The 9,252-nt window shown below is 40.1% G+C and overlaps 1 protein-coding gene across 1 annotated transcript; it reads right to left on the reverse strand.

Moving 5' to 3' along the window:
• Positions 1 to 1,672: 1,672 nt before the first annotated feature.
• LOC140232837 (uncharacterized) lies at positions 1,673 to 7,798 on the reverse strand. Its single transcript, XM_072312952.1, has 5 exons — positions 7,330 to 7,798; positions 5,894 to 6,121; positions 4,199 to 4,342; positions 3,458 to 3,631; positions 1,673 to 2,325 (listed from the first exon to the last, which is right to left on the reverse strand). Exons 1-5 carry the CDS (start codon positions 7,796 to 7,798, stop codon positions 1,673 to 1,675), a joined length of 1,668 nt encoding a protein of 555 aa, XP_072169053.1.
• Positions 7,799 to 9,252: the final 1,454 nt, after the last annotated feature.

Consider the following 9,252-nt stretch of genomic DNA (forward strand, 5'->3'; position numbering starts at 1 on the left):
TTAAAAAATATATCAGCGAGTCGACGTCCGGATAACAGAGAACCCGGATAATCAATGGCCTTATAATCGACGGCCGGATAATCGATGTCATGCTGTAATAGTCAAAGGAGAACAAATGAAATGAAAAATCACATGGCCAAGAAGGTGTCGGCGAGCGTAAAACCATGATAGTTCGTGGATAGCTATATGATAACTTTGATTACTATTATCGATGATGATTATGCACAGTGTAAGCATAATTTAGTAGTTCATTGTATGCTAGCAGCTAATTTGTATAGCAGAGAAGATAGAGTGACAGTGTGAACATGCTTACTTTATATACCTCAGCACTTTCCTTGTCTGGAAGACGTAGTGTCACGAATAATCACTTGTTGATTGATCACTTGGCATGCATTCCATGTTATGGTAACCCTTATGTTCGTGGACCGTGCATCATCACAATCAAAGCCATGCTTAAACCACAGTCCATCCTGTGTTATATCATTGATGATCGCTGTCATTCGCTTGTAAATCTATAAAACTGTTTATCTAAACTTTAATCCAGCGACAACAATTACTATTATATAGGGGATTTTTCAAACGTCTAGGACCTATTTGCTCTCAAAAACATCTAGAATCGTTAACGATTACACAAATTGTGGGAATAATTCAATGTAACTACATCGTAATGACAAAAAATATCAAAATATTTACATCATGAATTCAGCACTAGGCCACACGCACAAGACGAAATTGATTTACATTAAATAAACTAACACTAAGTACTGAACTGAAAATCGTCAGAGACACATTAACCTATAATAAAGAGAAAGACTTTCAAAAGAGCAAAACGACAATTTAAACTTAATGCTTGAAAGAAGAGATGGTTAATAGCATCTAAATGTCAAAAGTAAAAAAATCCTATACGGACATTTCAAAATCACCCTTTTTATCATGTGTCAAATTTGCGGTAATCTACAGTAATTTGTTTTTGTTTTATGTGCGGAAATTCCTTCGTAAACCGTTTCTTGATCTCTTTTCTCTAGTTATATGCTAAAAGTCACGGCAACTTAAATACATCATTTTTTTTTTCTGCGAAGACGTATATAAGTAATCATTAATGCTCGTGCTTGTAAACGATATTTGTAATACTGTCCCTTTATGCAACAATGTTCTGTGCAAAATAAAGTATGGGCAGCGTAGTGAAGTAGAGCCAAGGTCACAAGGTCACAGAAAATATTTCGCGATATCCCGTTAAAGCGACGATAGATAACATAATACAAATACTGACAAACAGTGGAAGAGTTTCAGCATTCTACCATTATGCATCTTGGATTCGAGTTTCTTTTAAAACTGTCATCGATACATGTCAAACGCGCAGTCCGCGTGTCGCGTGTCGTTATCCCCGCAACAATATGAGAGAAATCAATTTGTTACCTTTTGAAATTAATCTCCATTTTGATTGATATAGTCATCATCAGTGTTCGTACACATGTTTAAGGCAGGGGTTCTCGTTTTGCTCTGCTTACGTCAATTCGTCAATATTTTTAATCGGAAGACAAGGGAGAGGTGATTACTGTTTGTCATGCTTATCGACATACTTCTAGAAACTGATACATTTTCCCAAGGAACAAACCCCACAAAGTTAACATTGGTACACTGAATATTTACACAGCCTATTAAAGAACAGCATTTAATTTTGCTTTCTTGATTTGTAAGGAGCTCGCCGCTTCTTGGTACGGGCACCAGATGGCGGATGAATGAAAAAATCGTCCATCGCTTTCAGGCGATCAGCGATCAGTTCATAGTGCTTTTCACTCCAATCACAGTGTTTGTTGCACCTGTAATTGCCCATGCAGTCAACGGACCAATGAATGCCTGTCCAGCTCGACGTCGTCGTCGTGTTCGTCACTGAGGTCGCATTGACGTCTAAAGCCGATCTAGGATCGGCTAATGCAGGGTCAGTTCGATTGAAGTACCAGCTTGCAAACGCCTCCCGAAGCGAGTTCCCGCCGACAACGACATTACCCCAACCTTGGCCGATGAGGTCGCCCTCGTAGCATGACGTTACGAACACGCCATCTTCAGAAGACAGCCCAGCGTGTTGCCGCAGTAGACCGACGAAGTCCTCTCCGTACTGAACCATCTGAGGGGCGATGTCGGGGCAAGACGCCGGATGACATCGCATGTTGAGAATGAACCACAGTGACCATGGCTCGTACATGGAGTTTGCAATGAAGAGTGGTACACTGACAAACCTGGCGCCATATTCGGGGAACATACACTGCCAGGTGCTTCCCGGATCGGAGACCAGTTTGGACTTGAAGCAGCTTGAATCCAAACCTTCTGCGCATGGGAAAGTAAAGGAAACAAACAAGGAAAACAAACAAAGAAGTAAAATGATATGAAGGACACGAGCAAACAAAGACAATCAAAGACCAGTAAACAAAGATATCCATTTATAAGACGTTTAAATTCTACATTTGAGTCAAGACTTGATTTGATTGCTCGGAATATACTTTTGACTGATATAATTATTATAGTATCATTTGCCTGGATATAGAAGAATTACCCGGCGTACAGCATTTGTATGAAATCAGGAAGGCTTGTGAGATATCGCGAAGCTTGATGTTCAATCAAGATTGCATTCAGATAAGAAATGAATGAATGAATGAATGAATGAATGAGGGGAATGAATGAATGAATGGGTGAATCCATTAAATCATTAGTCATTAGTGATTACTTGTCTTGAGGAGCTGAATTGCCCTTGGTAAATGGACTGACGGGATTCGTAAGAATAGACCTTGATTACATCTGCACAAGCAGCTTTACAGAGTATAGGGCCTAAATATATTTCGAGATAATTAATTGCAACTGGCAGATGGTATAATGCCAATTACAATCATTGACACAGGGCTGAGAAGAGGAAAGCACCGGTGTACCATGCTTCGTTATTACACAGCGCGTTATCCACGCTAAAAGCATAACTTAAAGAGGCATTGAAATGCAAGAGTAATATTGCAGGTGAAGGATCACCGGCCTTATCATTAAAAGATAATAAAAAATGGCGCACTTTTGGTTTGGTGTTGTTGTTGCTGTTATCGTTGTTGTTTTAAAGAATGCACGTGTATAATATACACTTCTGCAGCCAATGACCGGCAATGAACCGCAGTGGTTGCCCGACACAAGAGGGCGTAATTGGCTTAATCATTTCGACTACATTGAATTAGATTCCATTGTGTAATTGCTACCATATTCATATGTGTTTGCGTTTTTTGTTTGTTGGTTTATTTGTTTGAATGTATGCATTTATGTTAGTATGTGTATGTGTGCGTAGGTGTAAGTGTACAAAAATAAAACAAACTTTAAGAATAAGATAAGAAATCTAATGATTGAAAACGAGCAAATAATGGGCAGAAACGTATATCACGAGGAGGTTAAGCATTATATTCATCAAATTGAATATATAGGTCCTTGCCTGTCAATCGATGTAGGTTGAATAGCCGCTGAAACTGGAGGCGTATGTGCATGAAGTTTGTCCTGTTGAACGCGTCTGGGTAGAAGGCCGAGTCTGCGAGGGCGTGTATTGTGGTTGTATTCGGAAGGAGGGATTTCACGTGATCTGCCAACATGAAGACCCCTAGCCCGCCCGCTGCCGGTCAAAACAATGACAACACAATAATAATGTTACAACTTTTTAAATTTTTATTTGGAAATTGAAGGCTAGAGCTCCTCTGGCAGATGAAATGGATACAGCTAGTAACAAATCAAGATTATTAATTGCCCCGGTGTACCCATTTATAAGATATTGGAAGTACATTGTGCTATCTTCTCTGAGCACTGTTCACATAAAAAAATAATAAAACATTTTTAATATGAATTTGAAGAGCAAATACAGGCCTATATAGATCTTTTTCTCATTCTTTTGCCGAAAAGAAAAAAGAACTCTAGAAAGACTACAAATTAAGGTCATAGCTCACTTGAAAATCTGTCATTTTCAACAAACGGCGTGTTATCATGATATTGACAAACTATTTGCATTTTTATTTTTATGAGTGTTAGCGGGGAATATGCCAGTTTCCTCTTCCATGAAGATTGTTAGAAAGTAATTTCATTATGTATCGATCATTGTTCTGATCATTTATTCATTTATGAATGCATTCTATTAGTTCAATTTATGTTCATTTATTCAAGTACTCATAGGGCTTTTTCCACTCACATCCCGTTCCGGAGAGAATGATCCGCCGTGCCGTGTTCATCCCGGTGGCGTTGAGGAGATGAGCAATGATGGTGTCCAGGATCAAGCGCCCTCTTTGGTAGATGACGCCATCATCCAAAACACTGAGCGCAGTGGGCGAATTCCCTGTCGGTGGTATAGTAAACGTTCAATATAAACTGTGCATTGTATTCATGCAACAATTAAAGGTGGTCTACCATTATTATGATATCATCCTATCGTAATTTCAACCCCAACGCACAATCAAAGAGAGCACTCTTAAAAAAGGCGGACTGCGCCACATCCTGACAACGGCTGTGTAGACCTGGAGCTTCGTACGCCATTAGTTTTGTAAAGAGACATTTAGATCTCGGGGTCGCTGTGCAGTTATGTGCCATTTTTTTTTTCTTTGGGGGGGGGGGGGAGGGGAGGGGGATTGGAGGGGAACGCAGAAAATGACAAATTCGACGTTGTTTTTCAATGGAGATTTTGTAAGTTTTTTTTTGGGGGGGGGGTGTTTTGGTGCTTTTTTGTTTGTTTGTTTTAGAAGGACCTACATCCGCTGGAATTGTACAAATGTGATGCAAAACGAATTATCTTTTTTTTCCCCGAAGAATTTGGAACATGACTGTGGCACTTTGTCATAACGGTGTTTCATGAAAATGTAAGCATTTTTTTTTTTTGTGTGTGAAAAATTCCATTGTTCAAATAATAACTTAGGAGAAGAATAAAGATGAGAGAATCTTGCGTGAATGAACAATGATTATTCATTTTGGCAAACATGTCGTCTGTTCTATGAAATACATCGGGTAAGCTGCATTGAATTTAGTGACTTCCCGTCTCTCACATTAACTCATACTCCTCTCACTCATACTCATCTATAGATTATAATCCATCTATCTATTCCGACACTCGAATGGTTGGTCCTTTGTCACTTGACTGACAAAGAAGCACAGTATACATTGGTATACAAAGTAGTACATGACTGTCTTTTGGGGGCCTTTGCACATTGTAAGTCAACTTTGAAGTTAATGCAGAACTAATGTATTATGGAAAAGAAAAATTATGGTGTGTTTTTATCAACTCGCAAATGAAAGAAATAAACACTACCATTAAGTGAAGCCTCAAAATGCGTAAAATAACGTGCAGACGAATTATAGAGCATCACCACTTCATCACACTCCATGAGTCCACAGAGCTTTCCGTGCTCGAGTTATGGAGGAATAGTACACTAGCACATACAACTCTATGGTACGAGGGATGCTGCTACCATGCTGCTACCCTTTGAACAAAATTGTCAATTTGACTTAAATATTGAGTCCTAACAATGTTTTATACAGACGGATCGACAGACAAAAACAGACAGAAGCAGAAAGAGGGAGAGGGGCAGGGGATAGGCATCTATCTACGCATTGCATTTACAACCATTTACAATCCATCCTTTTATCCGCTCTCTCTCTCTCTCTCTCTCTCTCTCCTTCAATATCTAGCTATCTGTCTCTCGATCCATTCATGTAACTGTCTCTATCATGAGTGAGCCATCCATTACTGACACGCCGCTTGTTATCTGTATACAAACGTATCAATTTCCATGTCAGTTATGATTAAATTCAGCCCATGCAGAAGACTAATCACTTTTTTTGCACACGGGTCACACATTGGCAGGCGTGCAAATTCTTGAAATGCCATGCTGCATACCGGTAAAAGACGCTCCGTCACAGTAGTGTAGCTGGACCGCGTGCCAGTGATGGAAGTCCGGGTTGATATCCGGGTCATCGGACAGGATGCCCTGGAGTGCGATGGAGGGTGGGAGGTGTGAGGACGAACCAAGGGACGTACGGCTTCGCTGGAAGCAGTTTGTGGCGTTGTAGCACCACTGGCCGTCAGGCAGATGCACAATCCATGACACGTTCCCTTCGTCATGACCTGTGAAAGAAAAGTTCTACTGACGTAATTGCATTCGAACTTGACCCTATACTCGGTTGATACCAAAGTAAGAACTCTTAGACATCAACCATCTTATATAATCATTTTATAAAGTGCAGTGAGACGATGATTTTCAAACATTTAGTAGCGATATGACTTTACTGATGTTATTCATTCTGCTTCTTTCACTGGTCTATTGCCCTTTATCATGCATAAGACTGATCCCCACAAGCCACACAAAATGAAACGCCCTATATTGTCTTTCCCCAGTCAGTGTTTGACAACTTTTCGATTTCGCGCCCAAGCAAAGAAGCTCGAAGTATTCGCAGAGCACTCCGGACATCCTAGGAGATAACGAAACATGTACACTTACTGTCTCATTTACAGAATTCTCGACAACTCCCTATCAGTTCATTAATAATTTGACCTAGATAGAAAGATTAATTGCTCGAGAGTTCCCACTATTACAATATACTTTATCAATTGTTGCCATAGAGCCGAATGACATCTTAAAATCGTGAAAACCTCACTGTGAAAGTGTGCAGTAGGATCTTTTAAGGAATTGAATGCGATGTTACGCTGCACTAATGTGAAGATGGTACGAGAGCCGAGCCGATGAGACGATAAGTGAAACTGATGACGAACAAGTGAGAAAACATGAAAGAAATGACAATGAACAGCTAACCGACGTATAAAGAGGGGTAGGCTATATATCCTACTCATATGAATTTGATTTTGCAATGGTCGCTGGAGGTGGGACAAGAAGCATCAAAGCGATTTGCCATAATTCACCCTGTATTGCTTTGAACTGATACTTAATTTGACGACAACTTTTATTTGTGGTTGTATAAATGCTTACTTTTGATTATTGTCGTCAAACTGAATTCTTACTCTTCACACAGGAATTTGAAGTAAAAATTACTCCATTGCATAAGGAACCTTAAAGTATTATTAGGCATGCAGTTTCTGTCGACATGGGTTATCAAAAGATAATGGAAATCCACAAAAATTGTGAGGACATGCAAGGTGTATGGTCAGAGCTCATCAATAAATGCACCTGCCTCAAAATATATCATCATATTTGGTCATCCAAAATGAAAAGAAGTCACAAAGCATTGTACTTGTCCGAAATCTGAAATTGTGGTCACGTGTCTATTCCCCTACAGCTCCCTACCAAGGATCAGCAGACATTTTGACTACGAACTCACCTGGGCGGTGATAGAACGCTGGCGCGCTACCATCCAGACATAAGGCTCCCTTAGCGCTCGCCGTCTCGTAGGGTATTCGGACGAGGTCCGCGTTCATGTCGCCGTGCGCGTTCACGTGCGTCCCTCCTCCCGGCGTCGGAGAAGAATCACCGGAAGGACCGAGGAGGTAGGTAGAGACGAGCCACAGCGTCAGCCACGTCGCCCACATGGTGGAGAGAACGATCACAACCGTCCAGCAGTTGCAGAGGAAGCAGCAGACGCGACAGAGACAGCTCCGCCTCTTCTCCTGATCGAAGTGGTTGCCGCCGCGGTAGGTGGTGTCGGACGCGGGCGGGAGGCGCATCGATTTTCTCGACATCGTCAGCTGTTTCTTTTTCTTCTTTTTCAATCTCCGCCGGTCGCCACTGTCCTCCAGTGGAGTGTATTCGTCATCGTAGTCATGGAATTCGTAATCCATCATCATCGACATGTCAGACATGCTAGGCGCACTCGACTGTGGAAATGAAGAGGAAGACATTAGCGAACATGGAGACAATATAGACACATTGACAGTCAGTGAAAGAAGATGTATAGCAATATTGACCCATTTCCTACGAGAACCGATTGTGTTATGTATCAAATGGGAACTTGTCATATCTCTGAGACCGAAAGGGTTAACATTCAGATTATACATCAGAGTGCTAAAAAAAAAATAATAATAAGATAGGGAAAATAGGAACATGCTGGGAATGCATGGGAGAAATTTGAGGAGTTACTAATATCCCCTATTGTCAGAGTTATCCTCTAAGTGGGTTGTGGCTACAAGCATGTCATCTAATGCACTGGTTCCAATTTCATGCTACTGATTTGAAACTGGGAATGCAAAAGAGTCGAGTGAAACAGGCGTGTCATGATTTCTTATAAAAGATATTGTGACATGAAAGAAATCCATGATAAGGCCACCTTCTTATCATGGACCCTAGGTAGGGTCCATGTTCTTATCATTCAGCTAATCGTTCCGCAAAATAATTTCTTTCATTAGACACTGTGGACCGTCACGACATGGTTTCCCCTATCTCTCTCCTTCTCTCTCCCTTTTAGCTTTGTTGTTTTTGTTTTAGCTCCTTCCTTATGTAACTAGACAAGGACATGGTCGGACCACGTTCACTTTGTATATCTCATATGCATGCATTTTATGCTTTGCTGAATCTATTCTGGACTCCTCGTCACCGGGATACAAGACTGTGTTAGGCTATACCCCAAGTGTGTTTTATAGACCTTGTTGTAGTACCAATATATACCACGCATTATTTTGTTAACAATGAAAAACCAGCGATCACGATCACGCAAGCATTTAACCCTTTAACCGTAAGTCCCCAAAGGTCAAGAATTCTCAGTGAACGACATTAAATGTCTTGATCAGTCTTCTCAGTGTTGCATTTTAGTGGTGAAGATGTATGTTTTTTCAAAGTTTGTTCCGTCATTATTTCACACCTTGAAAATAGCCTTGAGTTATGTGCTTGCTCATTGTTTACTTTTTTATCTATACGTTTCTGTTATTTCGTATTGTAATTTGATGATTTTGATATGGTTTTGTCCAATGATGGCATTGTATTTGGTTTCGTCGTGAAATATGAGAAATGAATTCAGTTCAGTTCAATTCAATTCAATACAATTCAATTCAACTCAGTTCAATTCAATTCAATTCAATTCATTTCAATTCAATTCAATTCAATTCAACTCAATTCAGTTCGATTCAACTCAAGTCAGTTCAATTCAATTCAATTAAATTCATATCTATCTTTGTCAAATTCTTCAAACCAATGCCTCTATACATGTACCTTAATTTTGACAAAGAGCGGTTCAATTCTCGCTAGAAATGGAATGCATGACACTGAGTATGACTTGAATGTATGAAAAACGTTAATGGAAATAAAAGAACGA

This window comes from Diadema setosum, chromosome 9, assembly GCF_964275005.1.
Source record: "Diadema setosum chromosome 9, eeDiaSeto1, whole genome shotgun sequence".
Taxonomy (NCBI): domain Eukaryota; kingdom Metazoa; phylum Echinodermata; class Echinoidea; order Diadematoida; family Diadematidae; genus Diadema; species Diadema setosum.

Coding starts and splice junctions, on each gene's coding strand:
- LOC140232837 (XM_072312952.1), bottom strand. CDS start 7,798: ATGTCGATGATGATGGATTACGAATTCCATGACTACGATGACGAATAC. Junction 4,343..5,893: donor TGACGGAGCGTCTTTTACCG/GTATGCAGCATG, acceptor TACCACCGACAG/GGAATTCGCCCACTGCGCTC. Junction 3,632..4,198: donor CATTCTCTCCGGAACGGGAT/GTGAGTGGAAAA, acceptor TTTGACCGGCAG/CGGGCGGGCTAGGGGTCTTC.